The 21,061-nt window shown below is 42.7% G+C and overlaps 1 protein-coding gene across 16 annotated transcripts in view; it reads right to left on the reverse strand.

Moving 5' to 3' along the window:
* Nucleotides 1-21,061, reverse strand: part of LOC125770639 (high affinity cAMP-specific and IBMX-insensitive 3',5'-cyclic phosphodiesterase 8) — a 125,878-nt gene that overhangs the window by 65,016 nt on the left and 39,801 nt on the right. For 8 of the 16 annotated variants that reach the window (XM_049440507.1, XM_049440508.1, XM_049440517.1 and 5 more), the window contains one exon: nucleotides 686-715. The exons of 2 other annotated variants lie outside the window; for them this stretch is intronic. In XM_049440507.1, the coding sequence (XP_049296464.1) occupies nucleotides 686-715 (30 nt within the window). Of the gene's footprint in view, nucleotides 1-685; nucleotides 716-2,002; nucleotides 3,965-4,353; nucleotides 4,652-21,061 lie in introns of those variants that run through there. 6 more of the 16 variants (XM_049440522.1, XM_049440524.1, XM_049440520.1 and 3 more) reach the window with 6 other exon arrangements.

Here is a 21,061-nt window from a genome sequence, read left to right on the forward strand (position 1 = left end):
GTACAGCAAAACCATGTTTCCAAAGATAGCGATATGACTTACTTGTGCTGTTCAAAACACCGGCTCGGGCACACGATAATCAGAATACAAACTTGCTCGCACCAAAAATGTTATGAACGTACCGTTTGACCCATCAAGCGGATGCGACATCAAACAGCGAACGGTATTCAGGTTTTCTACGTACGGATTGTTTAAGATGTCTAAGAATTTCAACGTTTCTCCAACCCTTGAACTGCAGCTTGAGAATTCGGTAGAACGTTCGCGCGTTCTTTCCCAACTCCACCGAAAACTGGATTGAGCTGGGAATTTCCTGAGGGTACCAGACAGTCAACCCGGTACCGGCCGAAAATTTCAACCATTAAAGTCCATCCAATCGCCAAATAAAAAAGAAACAAACTATTCACTCAAGAATGGTTTGCAGGAACCATGCCATAAAACAACAAACCAGTTACCAGTAGACGATTCACCGAGTCACGTGACAACATCGCTACGACACGGCGCGGAATGGTGGTTTCCGTAAGTGTTCTTTATTTTTTGTGGGGAGATGGTAAACTCTTGAAAACATGGCGCAAAACAACACAGTTTTGTGCTCAATGGATTAGTTTGATGTTCGATGAGTTGAATTAGTCACCGGACTCGAGCGGGCTCGAATCGAAATAAAAAAAGGGAGAAAAATCATACTTACTGCAAAACGAGATAAGATTGCGCAACTTACCTGGAAGAAAGAAAGGATAAAAGGAGTTAACTATTAGTAAGACTATTAATTAGACTCGAAAATGATTTCAGATGATCTGCTTCAATAGAAATTAAGTGCAATATGTCAACTCCAAACTGCGATGAATATAACGACATAACCTTAAAGTGCATATTTGTTTATTTCATAAGGTGGGAGCTAGTACAGCTTGTCTACTATGAGTCGCTCATATCCACAATGCAATAATTAAGACGCGTCAGCTCCTGATGTCAATTTATGTGATTAAGAGAGCAATTCGGGAAAGTAATTCAGCATTATTACCGTCGTAGTCCCCAGAATAGTGTGTTATTGTTGAGAATTCTAGGGTAATTTTTATGTTCCTTTAGAAATCCTGACGAGTATATGATTCTGACCCAATTGGGTAGTGTTCCTTCATCATGCACTTGTTTCCAAGGTGCATGTTCTCGGCTGCTAGTTCTGGTCATAATAAACACTTTCAGACATGTTCGTTTTACAACAAACGCTTCCGGTGTTGTTACCAGCAGTTGGGAACTCAATTTGTTATTACTGGCACCTATTTCATAGGTACTTCTCAACCAAAATTACCAATGCACCCCATACAAACACACATTGGCGATGGTCTCGAAACGGCGTAATTTATTCAAACCTCAGCTTATCGGAACCAGATAAGGGGGCATTCTTTGCGGTTCAATCTAATGCACTTTTGCCACGGTACGGCGGCAGCAGCAGCAGGCACACCGACAGTATGCGCTTCTGCTCGGACGGTTATTCCCATTGACTGGATACACAGCCAGGAAGCCGTACATCCCGGAACAGTGTAATTTCTGTTTTACATTTCAAATTAAATTCAGAACCCGCTTCACCTTGTCTGTGGGTGGGTGTGTGGGCCCTGGATGAAACGTTCCCCGAGATAGTTGCCGTGTCCCGGCGATCCCGCTGTGGTCGGACGGAGGTAATACACACGCCAATCGAGTTCCTCCCATGGCATGGTACGGCGGGTGTGCTGGAACCGTTTTGAATTTTTACCACTTGCATGCATAATCCAGGTCGCAGTAGGCGGTCGGCCAATGTGAAGTACCCACTTCTGGACGTTAATCTTATCATCCTAGTTTATTAGCTTGCGAGCAGAGTGAATTAGACGAGTAACTTCAGGACGTGCATTGCGGAACATTCAATGTTGGTATTCGAGCTTAAAGAGTTCATGTACCAACACGAGATATTGGATTTTTTTTTGAAATATCATACAAAAATGACACTATTTCTACATCAAAACATGGTCCAACCTACCATCAACAAGTAGAGAATCCTCTTCATCACTCATACATTTTTGGTCCAAGTCAAGCTGACATGTTGCTCCGTTTGCTAGCTGTTGGTCCTCCGCCGAACCATCTCCACCGGAGGTATCGCCACTGGCTTCAGTTTCCTCCTCGTCCATCGAAACACCTTCTACAACAGGTGACAACTCCAGCGATGTGCCTTCCTCCAACGTACCCACTGAGCCATTTCTCGCACCATAACCAACCAGCTCAATCTGGTGCCGCTCGTCATCTTCACCAACATTCGTTGGCAAATCGCCATCGCCGTTCGATGTACTGCCGGTAATAATAATCATGTTTCCAGCTGTATCGCTATCACAACACAGCAAGTTACCGGCACTGCTGCCACTTTCGAGCCGTATGACTGGAGATGGTTCGAGCGACCGGTAAGTAGTGTTTTTTGCTGTTTTTTTCTCTGCTGCCTCCTCGTACTGCCGTCCTCCGTCGGGGGCGACAAGAACTACTGCACTACACAGTTTTTGTGTTTTCTGTCAAACAACTACAACCCCTGCGAGCAAAACAAGGCACGGTAACGCAAACGTTTCCTGCTTGTCGAATGTCGATATTACGCTTGTACCGGTACCTTCCGAGGCAGCAGCAGCATCGCTTTAGATCTTTGATTTTGAAACCCGCACCTGACTGACCTCCTTCAAATCATACTTCCACAATCTTCTACCGAAAAAATGCACACACACAAAGGTACAAATCACTCTCCGGAACGGACGAAAACACGCACGTTATCTTGTTGTGCCGGTTTGTTTGGGGAAGGGAATTTATTTTCCACCCATCCTCAAACCCATCGCTTTCGGGGTTTGTGGACTTTTGGTGGCTGATTGGCATACGGTACCAGGAAGTGGACACAATTTTTGATCACTGGGTAAGATAAACAATTAGGTTGATTGCACTGTCACAGACGCACGGAACATGCCACAGGAACAACATCTTACTGCTACCACTACATGAATAAATTTAAGAAATTTTATTACTTTGTTACATAAGAACTATCTTAAAATCACTTTGTGGGAGGAAATTTTGATATCACTCAGACACCCAGGTCTCTGGAACGGTGGTCGATCGAACCAAAACTAATTCCACTCTACAGCACTCCAGAGCAAAAAAAAACAACAACCGACACAATCGATGGCACTCGCAAACTCTTCACTGGTTTCGCGGTTTAGTACCACACACTGTTTTACATTGCCGCCTATTCTTCGCCCTTTATCAGAGCGACCCCAAAGTGCTACCCTCCTTTTTGTTGGATATAATCGATTGAGGCTATCACGAAAAACGTGCTTCATTATCTATCAAAACGAATAGATAGGGATCCCCGATTACCTCCGATTGGCAAATTGGAGCACCCATTGGGGATTATCGAGGTCGGCAAAGGATCGCCCAATGTTTCGATCCAGCAAACGGCCCGCTATGTTAGGGATCGAACTCTGGTCGGCTGATGATGTAACCACGTCCGTCCATACCGCACTCTAGCAGCGAACTCCGCTCACGTGTTACGGCCTAGGACGCCTCGTGAAAGGACCTTTGGGACTCTCCACCCTGCAGGATCGCGTAATTTATGACCACCGGTGAGGGGAGGAGTATGGGAGGAGGAAGGGGTATGTTTATATTACAACCTAATTGAGCAGTAGATAACACACATATGCAGCCCATGCAGCAGTGCGCATTACATGCTCTGCTTCACTATCAGCTCGGCGGTTAAATGCCGGCAGGCAATCAACTATAGTGCTAGTGCGTCGTTCGTTTGGCGTATGACCGACGGCCCGTTTGCTTCGGGGTATGATGGGTTAGGAAAGAATTGCAAATCGTATCAGACCACCATACACCAATATACAGCCGGGTGGCTAACCGGCACGGTACACGGTCAAACCTAAGCGCACTGTATTGGACCAAACTGTTGGGAGACCGAACAAACTAGTTTTTTTTTTTTTTGGTTGTAAAGAGAGCGCGGGGTTAGGCAGACTAGGACACACTCTTCTCCGTCCGGGGGTTGGACTTTGAACAAACGGTAGTGCCGCCACACATACACCAGGGACAACGAGCAAAAACTTGGACTTGGCTACCCACACGGTTATTTTTTTTTTCGTTCACCCCTTTCAAAACAGCAAAGTCGGAAGCTATTACGCCACACATTACTAACGCTGTTTGTGTCTTGCAGCAGTTGGTAATACACTTTTTTCTTAACACAGCTGAATGTGAAACACGCTCATAGCAGCACACTCTTATAAGCCTGTACAATTCTGTTACAATTTTACACTATTTGTCACATTAATAATTTCAATTAAAATGCGCCACTCTCTGTGTATTTACCGGCTAAAAACGACTCGTAATAGGTTTCTTCTTCACACTTCACGCCAGCACAATCACACACCACGATCGTGATCCTCGTGAGGGCAAAACGCACGCATCCGCAAAAACCCGCAAATGCAAGAAGAATGAATGCAAGGGCCACAAAAAAAACGCACACTCGACACTCACGAGGGCAGCACGGAGAATGACGCGAACCGCGCGTTATGACAGTTGTTTAGCTGTGACGAGACTGAGCAGCAGCAGCAGCACCACTCGACCAGCCCGACCAAGACCGATCCGACCGAGACTGACTGGCTGACACAATCATCAACACCAGCAGCCAAGGCGAAGCGCGAGAAACCGCGAACCGTGCGTCGACTTCGCGTACGCAAAGAACTTGCACCACCCCGGCCCGTGGCCGACTGAGGGCTGATGGTGAGCGTGCGTCAGAGTGAGAGAGCAAGCCACGAGCGTGTGTGTGTGTGTGAGAGGGGGTTGCAAAAGGGGTGGCCGCTAGTAGGCGCCGAAATGAAAACGAAAACCGAACGGATGATGTGGGGAGCAACAAAAAAAACAGCCCCAACAGCCGAAGCAGAAGCCACAACGAAAATGTTATAAAATATGACCTCCTAAAAATGGCGGTATTGGGGGCGGAATGGGGACGGACTGAACCCCTTCTAGCTTCGTAGTTGTTCTTGTGGCTTTTAACGTAAGCCTAGACACTTTCCTAGCAGAGGGTACCGAGTACGATGTAAGGGAAGGATGGAGTTAGGTGTAGAGTAGTAGCCTTTTAGCTGCTAATGGAAAGAGGCTCGTAATTAAAATTAGTATACATTCATGCCTCTAATGGAAAAAAAATGTAACAAACTAACTTCGAAGATCGGCGTCATGGAGTAAATCACACATTTAAGTAGGTTGTGTCAACAAAACACATAATTTTGAACTATAAATTACATACAGTCAGGCGTTTTGGGCCATGAAAAAGCCTAAATATATGCAATCCGCGACAAAAAATGGATTAATAGGAACAATTTTAATTCATTATTTTCTAAAGTCGTTGAAATATTAATACAAGACACTTATCAATCGGTCTAGTACATATCATAGGCCTACTAGTAGCTATATCAACTACCCTACTGGTAGTAGTAGGTACGCATCATCCCTAGTATTGGTGTCGATAGTGACGCCGATCATGCTCTAGGTTCGGGCCCTTTGGGGGCCTCATCTACGTCACGCGGAGGACTTCGGTAGGCGCGTGAGCGGTGGTTTGCGGGTTTGTTTGGTCGTTCACTTCTGTGAGGTTCCGTCAATCGATTCGCCGTTCACGGCTGAACGCCCGATTCCATTTTCAACCGCTACCAACCATCCCCTTGCCTTCCCTCGCCAATCTCAACACAAATGGCTCCTTTCTAAAAACAATTTTCAAACCCAACGGCAGAACAGGGTGTGTACAGAAAAAAACATGTGGGGATGGGTTTAAGTACGGGTGAATAGGAAAAGAAAACAATCATCACTACTATCTACAAGGTGTTGGGCTAGGGGGGTGTTTTTTTTTTTTGTTATTTTTGTTTGTGTTCTGCGGTGTCGCCAACAGAAGAATAATTATTGAAAACAAATCGCTGACAACAGCGCTGGCACTCCGGTGTACATTGACTGCACTTTGCAGCGTATGCATGGTTGTCAGCTGGTTTTGATTTATTTTTTTTTTTGTCGCTTGCAAAGATTCGCTTGCATTCAACATTCTTTGAACGTTGTCCCGATCGGATGACACGCCGAACGCGTGCTCTCTGTCACCGTTGGAGGGCGTGAAATGAAACGTGCGCGAAAATGATCCCACACGCCCGACGTTGGCAACTGTGCGATGGATTTGCGCGTTGTTTGGACTAGTTATAAGCTTAATTTTTCCTCAAACAAGAGCAATGACAAGTGAGATGGAACGGGTTTATAAATCATTCATAAATGAACATTGCCTTTAAGAAGTATAAATACAGAAACTTTAATCTGGAGCCTGGTTTTAGTAACTTAATTTACACTTGATGCAAATGTATTTTTAATCAATAAAAATCACACATCATCTATTACAGTACAACACATTAATAAAACTATAAGCGGCAGTAGAAAAAAGAAACAACTCAAGCAAAAACTGTAAACTGCCAAATCCAAAGTGGTTTTGGATCGAAATCAAAACCAATCCAATTTACAGCTTTAAATACAGAGAGGGGGATCAAACATTAAAAATCTGCTCATACAAAAGCACCGTCACGTTCGTTTTGTTCGCGAGTTGAAAGTTTTAGCTATCGATCGTTTGTTTTCTTATTAGTGTTCCTATAATTTAACGCCAACCTTGGCGCACTCGGCCGTATTATGATCCATGTGCAGCGCCGATCAGATAGACGTATTTGGTGAGCGCTTGCAGCATGAAAACAAATTCAAAGGAACCGGCTGCGGCAGTTTTGCTCTGCAGGAGTGACGCTTTTTTCCCTCTTCTTTTCTTTTCTTTGCACAACCACAAGCGATTAAGATAAAACTTGCTCATTAATTGATTTGTTCGGTACCACCTTTAAACCGATCGTGTCTATACGGACAATGTCCTTCGTAACGCAAGAAACAGCAACAACAACAAAAAACGAAAGGAAAACCCCTCGGGGGAAAATAGTTAAGCTAGATAAGAATGGGGTTGTTTTGGGGGGGTGGGAAAAAGAGGGGATGAAGATTGGGGTTGCTTCAAGATAGACTAAATTAGGGGGTGGATAATATGTTTTACCCCTTTTTTCTTAATTCGACTACCAACGAACGGACCCGGTACAAATTGCAATTTCGAAGCACTTCAGCGCCGCTTGATGTTACGTGCGTAAGTGCAACAAATAAAGTGAACGAAAATTAAGGACCCTTATTACACGATCGCTCATGCCAAACCCACGGGCACGTTCTGCGGGCTCTTTGACATTATGCGCAATATGGGTTGGATGGTTTTTAGTACTTCTTTTTGACACCCATCCGGTATCTCCAATTCGAGGAGTCCAGTGCGAACAAAATAACATTTAATTGCACATAATCGATGGACCGCAATGGTCATTAATTATGAGATCAATTAAATTGTATGTAAACATCTTACTTTGCAGTAATGGCGATTGTAATCAGAGGGAAATGCCTAAAAAAATCGATCAATAATTGTTCTTCAAACATCAAATTAATATCATTATTTATATTAATATTATTTTTATTAAAAGTGACAGTTTATAAGTCACAAAAATTTAGCTCATGCTCAGGTGCAGAGCAAAAACAAGGAATACAAAATAAAACTACTTAAACAAGGTTCCCTCCACCGCGAAGAGTGGGCGTAATTGAAAGGTTGCAAACGGCTGGGGTGGTGAACCTTCGCCCACAAAAAAACCTATAATAATATCGATAATAATGTATTCAAAATCGATAAGCGACTCACCCTTTTGCGCCTTCGGTGCACTCTGGCGAACAAAAACAACCACCACAACAAAAAAAAAAACAAACCCCAATCGAAAGGTGTGAGCGAACACCCGACGACAAGCCGATAAACGTTATTTGAAGCCGTTTTCGGTAAATGTTTTCTTGCCCGAGTGCCCCGAGAGTGAAGCACTCGGGAAAAGAAGGAAGGTTCCATGGCCACAAACCGCCCGGTCGGGTTGATAGCCCTATTAACATGATTATGCATCGGGAGCTAGAGGTGTTCCACTTTGTGTGGAAAGGAATGAATTATGAAACGCTATCAATATCCGACATCCGATATGATAAACCTTCCCTTGTTTTTTTTTTGTTGTCCTGTGGCTGTTTGACGTACTTTAAAACAAGCAGAGAAAGCACAAATGAGAGGCCAATGAAAGAAAAAAACCATCGTTGAAGCGTAATTAGAAAATGCTTAAAATCAAACATATGTTTTTTGTTGTATAAAATCCACCCTTTCGTTTAGTGAATGATATTTACCTTCGTGTGACCTCTGCCAACGCACCAACAGGATGTCATTTGTCTACTCACACAACCCCGCTAGGTCCCTTCCGTTTGGTTATATATTTAAAAATCTTAATAAAATTATACCTTCCACCAGACGGCTTACGTCCTACTAGCGGTCTGATGCTTATCGATTTGATTGATTTTATAATAGCTCCTTGGCTGTCAGAAGTGGACACTTGTCGCGTGGTGTGCACCGGCCGTAGAACGCACGGATCTCTAATGTTTAATTATCCTAATTTTACGCCCCAAACGGTACAACCACGCTTCCAGCCAAGGTGCAGCAGTTTCCCTTGGACAGGTGGAAAATATCATCCCCAAAAGTAGATTATTATTTCTTTTTTTCCCTCCCTGTAAGATCGGAGTTACAACGGCTCCGTGTAACTGTGTCGTTAGGTTAGGTTATTGATTTTCATTTGCATGAATTTATGAGTGACATTAATGCTGTCTAGGCGGGTACGTGACTATACCTCCCTTCCCCCAAAAACCCTTACGCCGACCGAAACCGAATCGATCCGACAAAATCGGAGAACTTATTAAATATTGCACCTAATGAAGTCAACTTTTGCTACGCTTTCGTGCCTGATCGAACCTCGTTATGGTGGTGGCGGTTACGTTGCGCACGTATATGATCGACCTTATGTCGCTACACACACAAGTGTATGAAATTAAATCAAACAGACAGTCCAAACGCACCCCGGCGCGTTGACGTTGAGGGGGGCGACTGGCGACTCACGCGGATGCAACCCTTTTTGGAGGCGCGTCCGTTTGCAAACGGTCGTACCAAGCTTGGGGTGCACGCGCACGCCAGTTCGCGCGTATAAAGTGGCGTGTGAATGCCTCTTTTTGTGCCAACCACACCAAAAACCAATCGAAAGAAAAAAGCCGTACACTAATATGGACAGTGGCGCGCCCGTCGTGACTGAGGGTATCTCCGTATCTCCGCTTATGGACACATCCGGTGCTCCCCCCGGATCGCGCAGATGGGAGAAAGAAGCAGGGTTAAAATACGCCACGAAACACGGGAGACAGGACACTCTAGGAGGCAATCGTTTTTTTTTTCTTTTTTTGGTCCAGTTTTTTTATTTCATCTTTGTACCCCGTTCGCACCCGCTGGGACGATGTAATGGTGGTCAATAATTATTATGTAATTGCAAGCCGGCTCAAATCATACGCCAGCCCGCGATCGATGGTGGCTATCGGAAAGGGGAAATGGGAAAGGGGAAAGAGTAGAGCAACCGATCTGGTTTCAATGTTGTCGACACGGCCACAGTGGTAATTGATCCCCCCCGGTAGGTGGTCAATGATATGCGAAGCTAAATAAATATTAAATAATTAGTGTTATATTTTAAATCGAATGTCAGCTGATACAGGACAAGAGAGAGAGAGATAGAGAGAGAGAGAGAGAGAGAGAGAGAGAACAACAATATATCCAATACTGTTTATTTTAGTTCTCATTAAAATCACAGCAACTACGTGCTTCTTTTCCGAACTATGTCCTACTGAGCTGCTATAATTGTTGAGGATTATTACAGAATATTCGATTTTATGTGGTAAAGTTCAATTGGACAATCAGTGAAATGAGTTCTGGGCAAAGCAGCAACTCATGTAAAGCTCTCCAACATGAGTCACATCAGGAAATGGTAAAAGTCAAGTCATTATCGTAGAACATTAGGTTCATTTTAACTCAGTTCCAGAAAAAAGGAAGGATTCCATATTTATCTCCACAGATTGAAGTTCAACTTGGAAAGAATTCTACTTGCAAAGAAACCCTGTACTGTATCTCCAGATTTTTCATGTTGAGTTGAATTGTTTCGTGTCTCAAAGTTTATTCTAATACATCGAATGGTCTCTTCAGGATCAGAACTCCTTTCCAATGACTGACTCGAATTCTTATTCTTCGTTGGACGTTACGACATTAGAACTGCGACCTCAGGATTGCTGGTGTTCCGGATATATGAACCATTAGATGACAGATATTGGATCCTTAAGCCAAGATTAAGAACATCACTCCCATTGCCAATTCCGAATGCATAAATAAATAATCGAATCTCGGATCCGGACGTGCTTATGCTTATCAAAGTAAAGATACCCACTAATCCAAAATAAACAAAGCGCATACGTGTCTGGTGTTACCTGATATGACGAATTTCTGTGGGGATTTTCTCCCCACACACAGAGGATGCAAAATTTCTATACAATAATGATACAGAAATGGCGTCTGGAGCATACATCCAGAATTAATATGAACCAAATCCATTCATTATCTTAATTGTAAATAAATCACCACACAGGAACGTGCATGCTCGTGTGCCGGGTTTTTGGGCTGATTTGATTACCGTCGACCATCAGCGACTGACCACTTGTTAATTGACCACAACCGAACTTGGTCCACCTTTCCACCGATAGCATCATGATGGTGTACAAAAGCAACAAGAACAAAAAAAACACATTGTATCAAGTGTGAACCGACCATCACCGGACAAACCAACATCAAACGGTAGAAATATGAGCTGGTTTTGCATCGATGGTCGACTGTTCCAAAGCTGCACGGTAAACGTTATGATTTGCGCCTGATAATTAAGCGGCTTAATTAGCCGTCGATGGTATTGGGAAGGAACGCTTCGATTAAATCGAATTCGCACCAAAATCATTTTAATGAACCATGTCGCAGTAAAACCTGAGCGCTTTGGATTACCGAATGGACGGACAGGTATGGAAGGCGGGTCAAATTTTCCTGTAATTGAACACATTTTTTCTCATTTTCCTCAAATTGCGTTGGATGGAATGTAAGTTATTACTGGTCGACTAAGCTTATTACGTGGTGCGGTGTGCTAAACTATAATGAAAATGTTTTATTACCATTTCAAAGCAAGCGGGATTTAGGTGTAATGATTTTATTATTGAATCTGTTCATATTTTTCCTTAATTAACATCACATTACCGTCATTATGGGTATCATTTTTCTTTATAATAAATGTTTAATTGAAATTGAAATCCACCCATCGGTTCTAATTTGATTAAATAATTAATGAGCTTCGCGAATTCCATTATTACACTCTCCGGAAAGCTTTAATTTGATATCTTCCCTGTTACAAAGTAAATGTAATGAAATCTCTTTTTTGTTTAATATCATCTCATAATGGAATTAAAATACCAAACCTGACTTTAAATACACATTGTTCTTCGATTCATATCAGCAAAGTTACACCCAATCGAGCAGGGCACAGTTTCGAGAAAAAATCATCAATTACTTCACCACGGCCACAGGTGGTCGTCGCACAGGGAAATTGAATCCATTTCATGCAACCGTACCGATGCCGTTGCCGGTGGGACATTGAGGAGAAAAATAAAAACCCAACTTGCAATAATGCAACCAGTCCAGCGCCTCATTCACATTCCCAGGAACGGAAGCCAATCCTTTTCGGTTTGGCGAGAATGCAATTTCAACATGCAAGGGAAGAGTTATGATCGATAATGAATTTGACCTTTCTTATTTCTTTGAATCGGTGCACCGCAAATGGGAGTGGAGCAACAGAAAGAAGAAAAAAAATTGCAATGCTGATTCCATTACAGTTTGTACATAAATTGTACCCCGGTTTTTTTGTGGCCCTTGTACCTTTTTCTTCCTTTATACGCCCGAAAACAAACGCATGCAATTACCCACCGCGCGCACACACAGACGCACATTATTCCCGGGTGACGTTTAACATGAGCAATTTATGTTGCATTATGGTGGCATTCGACGCATCCGCCCCGGGATTGTGACCGCGGATCACAAACAATGCCCTAACCGATCCGTCTGTATGGTGTTGTAATTAAGCCCGAAATAAGAAACGGCGACGGTGAGATGAGGAGAGCAAAAGAGATCGGATTGGTCCTTGGATGCATGTGTGTGTGGTTGGTTTTCCAAGTTCCCCCATTTCGAGCAGGTGACCTCCTCCGTTGCTTGAGCTGTCGCCTCCAAAACAGCTTATTGCACCTCGAATTGCGCCCCAAGCATCTCGGGGGCAACTTCGAATCATTTTTTTTGGGTCAAAGTGATTCCGCGATATTGGAACCCATGTTGGAAAGGCAAAACAGAACCCTTAACAGAAGGAGGAGTGTTTTGATTAAAAAATTGTCACAAATTATCATCATCGGCCGAAAAAAAAATCCTGATTCAGAGCACGGGCTATTAATAGTAGGCTCGTTAAGCGGTCCGCAATCGATCGGTTCGATTTCTTATGGGTAGGTGTGAAATAATCATGCATAATATGCCCACAGCATCACCTTTCGGTGCCACCACACACGCGTACGGAGGTGATCGTATAGGACCTGCGGAAGGTACGATCAATGTATATTCCAAGCGCGTTTTGCTTCCTTCTTTATACTGCAGTTCACGTTTCCAGACGACCACCAATGGGACCCCGAACGGTGACGTTCATCATCGAGCTGTCATGAAATTAATGTCATCCCATCGATCGACCTCCACACAGGCATCCCCAATTATCATAACGCACCCGAACGGAGCTTCGTCCTGCTCCTGCTTGGTGTCACACTTTTAAAATCTGGTCCAATGATATCCGCATAATCCGTGGGTCAGGTTCTGTGCATGAGTAATGGTACTACCTTGAGCTGAACACCGTGACTCGGTACGCATACAAATACGCCTGAGCGTTCAGGACAGCTAAACGAACCTGAGACGCATGCGCAAAAACCTTCTTTTTTGCAAAATTATGTCAAACAGAGCCGCGTATTCGTCATAATTTGCTTGCAAATATGATTGTCACATAACAGTTTGTGAGGTTGGACATTGGAGAATTGTTCTTCAGTGCCTTGGTGCATACTGAATATATTTTTGGGGACATCTTGGCGGATGTCTCAAGAAAAAAAAATTAATATTTTCATCAGTCCTCCAGGTTTTGTCCTCCACTAATGCATCGCCTCGTAAAATTGCCTCCCTATAAATAACAGATATTTATGATACCCAATTTTTGGGTAATTTCTATTCCACTCGAAACGTAGCAATATCACATTTCTACAAGAAGACAAGAATAAAAAAATGCGCTCCTTTCCAAATGACATTTGACACATGACTCTCGTAAAGGTGCAAGAAGCAAACAGTTTAACAACTCTGACCACTTAGAGGGATACTAAAGCGACTCGGTGCACATGCACACATTTGCACTTTTCGCCGGAGGGAGAGCAGCATTTGACCTTTTTGGTGTACGTTCAATTTCATTCACGCGGTTTTATGAGCAAGAAAAAAAAATCATTGTCCACAGGTCCTCCTACTCGGCTTTGATGCTGAAGTAGATGAAAACTAGTCATAGTACAACATCTACCAAAATGAAGAAAGAAACACTCCCTTCACGTCTCAATTCGTTTTTCGCTGTCCGTAGCGCAGTCACGCTGCAGGATAGTTGAAATTATAAAAATCCATTCATCAACTGTCACCCACACGGACGTACGCATTGCTGCGACGCTATTCACCCGGGGGAATCCACCCGCCACCAGTGTGCTTAGGTTTCTAAGGACCGGGCCGCGCATGAAAGTAGCTCTCGCCATACTGCCGTGGTCAAGCAGGATGGTTGCCGTTTGGCATTAAATCAATTAAATTGGCTCTCACTGACCGAGAAACCGCTAACGATCACGTTCGTTGCCTTTGCCACCGGTGGAGAAGGTGCCTTGATTTTATTTCTGCTTCGCTCGATTCGTTTCTTAAATCAACAGTTCTTTAATCATCTGGAAGCTGGTTGAATGGCAAAGAGAACGTACCCGGCGCCGCATACCCATGTCACACAGGATTTTAAATTGATTTCACCAAACGGAGCAAGTGGACGCAAAAGATATATTTGTTACGGGTGCTCCTGTTTCTGCTTTCATACGGATACATCTTACTCTTTCAGCACAATGTAATTAATAATATGAAATCAAAACAGTAGCAAAGTTTTTAGTTGTTATTTGCATCAATTGAAATACTTAAAGCTTCAAAAATTTACAGGAAAATGAATCTTATGGAAGAAGATACGCAGGTGGTTCTCGAAGTACACGAATAGCTCTGTTAAGAAACCGACTCCAAAACTGAGTTAGAAATAAGCGGAATTGCGAGATACGCGATTCTTCGTGACTTAAAAGTGTCAAGTCGCCATTTCCGGATTTTTTTCCAAATTGTACTGATGTTTGCTGTAGCAGATCTGAATTTCTTTGAAAGATTTCTTAATCTCTTTCAAAAGTCTAAGTCTGTATGAAAATTGAGAAGATGGAAGTGATTAACATATTCTAGTAAAAAAACAACAACAGAATTGAGTAATGGCTCCAACTTTGCCATTGGAATTTACAACCCCTACAAGCTGTTGTAGTACCAAGCGCCTCCATTTCAAATTTATAAGCTTCTTTCGCAACTCAAAATTCCCATATTCCGCATTGATATATAATGCAAATATATGAAAATAAAATTAACTCTCTCGTACTTATCAACTCATCGCCAGCCATGAAGCGGTACAAACTTTAACAAACCCACAACAAAGTGTCCTTTGCACCGAATGGAAACATCAAAAGCGCTTTGATTTATCGCACAGATAAGATCCTTCGCACCAATCCAGGCAATAAATAATGCTCGCACGCATCGCTGCAACACCTTGGGCAGGTTTAATTTTCATAAATTAATCTTCAATGCAAAATCGCACACCGGCGGCGGCACGCTTTTGGCGGCAGATGACATCAGCTTTGTGTGTGTGCAGTGTCATTTCAATTTCCCGATACGCGCGATTAAGCGATCATCCAGCGCGACTCTGGCGGGTGAATTATTTACCACAGCGGATAGCGTCGAACGAATGATCAACGTCGTTGTTACACCCACGCATGCTGCTGAACGAAAGGGGGTGACATTCGCACCGATGGAACACCACCGTGGCCGTGGAACGACCTAGACCTTGGTTGCGTGAAACAATATTGCTCGTGGGCGTTGTGTGCTTCGGTCGCGATCGTGTGCCACACGACGCAACACGTGCCAAAATGCAACGCGGTGGACGCATTCAACCCTTTCGAATTTTTTTTTTACGACAAAGTGTGGGTGGTCGATCGTGTGCCTCTCGAGTCGATGACTTTATTGGAGGTGAATGATATTTCGGAAGGTTCGGGATTATGTTTTTCCTTCTTCGGGCAAAAGCTTTTACTTTTATTTATTGAGTAAAAATATAAAGGAAATAAGGGTTTTGTGTAAAATTTTAAAAGTTTATTAAAAATAAATTAAAGTTGCTATCACACTATAGTAACCTTGTTTTGTGACTCATGATAAACTATACACAATTGAAAAAATAAAACTTTAAACCCACTCAATCAAATATGTCATTCTCTCAGCTAGTACCATTTAAGGTGAAATAGCACAGAACCTGAATTAGAATCGTACTTTTAACACCCACCTACTGATTGTATAAAGATACAACTATTTACTTTTTGTACGATTCCTCGGAACAGAGCGACGTTGAAATTTCAATCGCACACACCACAAATTGCCCAACTTCAGGTGCACATCACCGTAAAAAGACCATCCACATTGGGAAACGCATTCAAATCATTTGAAATGCGTCAGCACGTGCACGTTTTATTTTTCGCTTTGTTTCGTCCCACACAAACACCGCACGCGACCGCAGTGTACGATTCATTTGTATGCATTTGCGTTCTATTTGCACTTGGATTTTTGTTTTTTTTTTGCTCCACCATCGTTCTGCGATGCACTACAAGCGGTGCAATGAAATGCAACGGTCCACTACAATGTTGGGACTCTCGCACTGTATGGCGATAGTGGCTGTTAAATCAATCTTATCAAAACATGTCACACGAAGGGTCCACGGTTCGGAAACTGTAAAGAATATAAAACTTTCAACGATGCGTTCTAATCTTTATAACGTAACGAGAATTTCGTTTTCCCTTCCTTGAACGAACTTATCGCTTCGTTTGGTTTGTGCAATGGCGTGCAAATTTATGTCCACAAAGGATTAAGTAACCAAGGCGATAAAGTAAATTAATGAGGACTGTAGCTAGAAAGTGGAGACATGTTCTTGCGGTTTACATTTTTAGTATAATTTACACTCTCTCTTCTTGGTTTTAACTACCTTAGAGGGCATTTCTGGCTTACTAGACTTATTTTTACCACGTAGCACGATAGTCAGTCTTTGCTACGGGGAGACGGTCCCGATAGGATTTGATACCAGGTCCTGCCGTGTGGAGCCGGCGCCGTTTAAAACACTACCGGGCCGCGCCTCAATTTACACTAAAATTACCGAAAATGTTCCTTACAATCACAATTAATTTTGAGGTAAAATAATTTTGCCAAACTTTATAACATTTATGATTATCTTCTTTTAATATTATATCTACATTTTATTATTGTATTTATTAAGTATTTAATTGTATTTATTTCACATTATCTAATAAAATTTTATTGCTATAAAAAGAGGATCATATCTGCCATAAATAGTCCTGTTTGATAAATGACTGAGAGGCGTAGCTCGCAATAGAAAACCTACCCCATATTCCTCCCGCTCCTGGTGGTGAAAACAACGGAAACAAAATTCACCACACCTTATCACATTTATTCGCTCTACCTTCGTATGTTGCTCTTTTTTCCAATGTCAAGCATCCCATGTCCTTGTATTTCGTTTCCCGGAAGCACCTCACAAGCGGGAACGAATGAAAATAGAAAATTGATAAATTATGGCTTTTTGTTGTCGGTGACGGTAACACACGCGATACCTTTCGCTACATTCTCGAGGAAACAGCACCGATGATAACGGGTTGTGAAAATATAGAGCAAGAAAATGGTTCTATAGGGCTTTCGCATTGCTAATCTTCAACCATGGTAAGGAAAAACTCTACCAGAAGCTTCAGGAGCAGCTTGCCGGGTCGTTCAATCGATTGTGCTTAATGGAAAGTGGTGCGCTACTATGTGTGGCTCCTGTGTTTTGCAGGACACGTTGCATGTTCCAGCGAGCAAACGAATCGTCCAGTATGTATGCGAATAGTCCGAGTACCTGACCTATCCTCTTCTTCCTGTACCATGTGTGACAAATAAGCGCTTTTGTGGCGCAGGATAAAATAAATGCACTGCCACAAGAGTGCAGTCGGTACTAAAAACCCGCATTTTAGTGCACAATAAATGCAACAGAAAAACTGCACCACAAAAAAGTCATTCATTTCCATCAATTAATTAACCTTCTTCCATCACACACTGTTCCGTGCGTCCTCGTTCACACTCACCCGTAACCGGGCATCATAAAATGTTGCTGGTTGTAAAATAATTGACATAAAAGCAGGATAACGATAATCCTGGCAGAAAATCGAATGGAGTTCGTTTTGCGCTGAACGCTCGGTACCTGATCCCGGGTGACCGTGGAGTCCGAGTCGCTTTTATCGGCAACGGGTATCAAATTTATCCCAATCTGAAGGGGGAGATTTTGAAGCACGGAACGCTCCATAAAAAAACATCAATACACAACTTTTGATGTCATTATTAACGTTCGAATTAATAAGGGATTGTCACATAAAGCGTTATCGGGCGGTTTATGCTATCGGAACTTCATCTTTCAACTTGTGACAGGGACGATTGGAGATTGGATAACAGTCGAACGCAACCTTTTTTTTATTGATTCAAATTCCCACGCGCGTTTTGGGGGGGGGGGGGGGGGGGGGGCGTTATCGGCAACGTTACTTGGGTTAGTTTTATTAAAATCTCACGCTACTCAGCAGCTCACCTTAACGCACGGTAACGTCATAAAAATGAACGTAAATTTTGTTCCGATCCTTCAGAGAGCGTCGCTGAAGGTTGTTGCATCGGATAACCTTTCGGGGCGTAATAAAATAATCCGTCGCACACGGGAGGTTCGATTGCACGGAATGTAACTTCACCTCAAGCAAATGGAACCTTTTGGAATTGGGTATGAACAGGGAGAAAACTACTCCTAGTTGTAAGCAAAACCAGAAAGAAATAAGAAGTTTAATCTGTACCGAACGAACCTCTCCCCATACCAAACAACAGGGTGGTCATTGTAAATTGGAAAGGTATTGGTGCCGTACCTTCTGGAGCCGTACAAACGAACTCCTTTCCCCGTCGATTGTTGCCATTGGCAAATTCATTATCACGATGCGCGAATGCGCGGGAAACATCGAATGCTCCAGTCCGTGGTCTCAATGTTTCGTTCCCTTTTTACTGCACACACAGTGCCAGAAGTAAATTATTCCATAAATGGACACGATCTTTATTTTATTGCAACCGGTGCAGCACCATGAGCGCCACCCTTTATCTCCCTGTTACCAATTGGCTTCGTGGTAAGATTTTATATCGGTACCAGATTTTAGACATCCGAAGGTTTTGTTTTACTGCTTTTTTAAAGTTTATCCATGCTCACGTGCTGACGTGCTTTAGCTGGGAAAGAAATAAACCGACAAATCTGAGGAAGTACATACTTCCTCTCAATGTTGGGCAACGAAATTCGAGATCTCTGAGGTGACATTATTTTGTGATTTGAAAATTCAAGGTTTGGATGTTTGGGAGATAGGTGGATGGACTTCTTAATTACCTTGCTAAACGTGTGTCTCATTATCCCAAAAAGATAAATTCTCCATTAAACACAACTCACACTTAGACATCCAGACCCATACTTCAAACTTTTTGAATACTTTTTCTTCTCCTTCGTTTCAGCATGATCTTAAGTGATCTTTTTTCTTATAAATAGCCCCAGGAAAGGTGGCGCAACCTGTTAACCACAAACCAAACCAAAAAAAAACGATACAGCTCCCGTGACATTAACCGGTTCTCAAATAACCTCAAATCATCGACCAGCGGCTGTTTAACGGTAGGGTGCAGCGGTACAAATACGTCCCCATATCTCCAGCCAGCTGATGCTGGGGTGTGTCCATGTGATTTAAGACACAAATTATGCGCTAATCCGAGGGCAAGCACGGCCTTTTGATGGACAGCTTGAGAAATCGAGCATGGTCAGTAAAAAAAAATCGTTTTTCGTTCATTCATCATATCCGCACTTTTGGGTTGACGGTTTTGCAGCAACTTTAGTATCAACAAGCTGTGTTTCGTTCGTGTTTTTATGTGTAGGAGAGATATTTTTTGTTTTGTTTTTTTTTTAATTCCAACTGCATTCAACTGTGCCACGGTACGGTTGGCTCGATGCCATGATTAAGTGAAGGATTCGCTCCACAGTTCGTCCCGTCCGTCACGATAATCGTTCCATATGCACCACTAGATGATAAATGATGGCCGAGCGAACGAACCACTTGGAAAGAACCTGTAAGACGCTGCCCTTATTGCGCTTGCCTTGGAACCCCGCAAGCAGTGGCAACGGTAGGCAAATTAGTAGCAGAAGCATGATTTATTTATTTGACGTAACCGAGATGCCCTAGAAGGACCGCGAGAGAAAGGGAAGGTGATTCTCATTTGCTAATCGCAGGTATCATAACGGCTCGCATGAGATCATTAATCTTGCATTAAATCGAATGTTTCTCGTTGCATACGGATCAATCGGTGTTTTTACTCCCTTCTTTGCTAAAAGGGTATAACGTCTTTCATGACGGTTTCGTACTCATTAAATGCCGTATTTGAATAATTTTAAATGACTTTAGTTAGAGGAAGCTAATCTAATCAATCGCCTAACGATGGAATCATCAGTGATCGTACGTAGCATTTAATTGAAACGCAAACAACGTACATACACCTATCAAAGAAAATCGATTCTAAAGTGATGAAACACTTTAGGTAATTATTCAATTACATTTGTTTTATTTTTCCTTTCTCGTTATTTGCAGACAGATCTAGCTCAAGCATGCAAGCAGTCATCACACTGGAATAGCGACCGACGCCATATCACCGTCAGCGAAATGAATGCAACCGCACCCTAACTGCCACAGATGTCACCATTGTTTTACTGCGCTAGATTGACAACGTCGCCGGCGGCTAGCTTTGGCTGGAATCACGGAAGCAAAAAGCCGTCCGTCAAATGAACGATGCCGTTGTGAGGAAATAAAACCCCGTTCTAGAACCGCGAAAGGGGCACAAGGGAAGAGGGTTCCGAACAAGGGTGGAAGAGGACAATGTGGTCGGAACAACGACATTTGTGAAACGTCACAGTAAACATTGCACAGTAAAATAAAAAAAAACACGGTCAGATGTACGAGTAGCATCCGACACGTTGAACATAAGATAAGATTTCACGATCAAACGAATGAACGTGTAGTTATTACTGGACGTATTGTTTGGATTGTGTACTGACGTCACGACAAAGGAGGGTAAATTTTGTTTATTTTTTTTCGTAGTTACTGAGAGAATGTGACCACAATTGTTTTAGAAGGGTTGAAGACTGTCTTAGGTTTGTTGTTATTTAGGTTTTATTAGTTGATTTCTGTTATAAAGAGCTTGCGACTAAATATCACAGCCTGGAAGTATGCAATTCGCACAACAAAATTATTTTATTTCCACTAGTTACGGCTTTTTTCTTCGGGAAATAAATATGTTCTTACTTCAATTAGAATCAACCATTACATGTGTGTCTCGTTACCAAGCAGAAAATTGATTCCTCACGATTACAACATTTTTTACCCTCCATTTCTCTTCTTGAATGTTCCTTGTTTGCTCACGCGTCAGTGTAACGCGAAACAGCACGCGTGCGTGCATGCGTACCACTGTTTTGGGCGATCGTGACATTCGGTAACCATCATCATCTTACTGCTCAAAATGACTCAAAACATCTTAATT

This window comes from Anopheles funestus, chromosome 3RL (genome assembly GCF_943734845.2).
Source record: "Anopheles funestus chromosome 3RL, idAnoFuneDA-416_04, whole genome shotgun sequence".
NCBI classification, from domain to species: Eukaryota; Metazoa; Arthropoda; class Insecta; order Diptera; family Culicidae; genus Anopheles; species Anopheles funestus.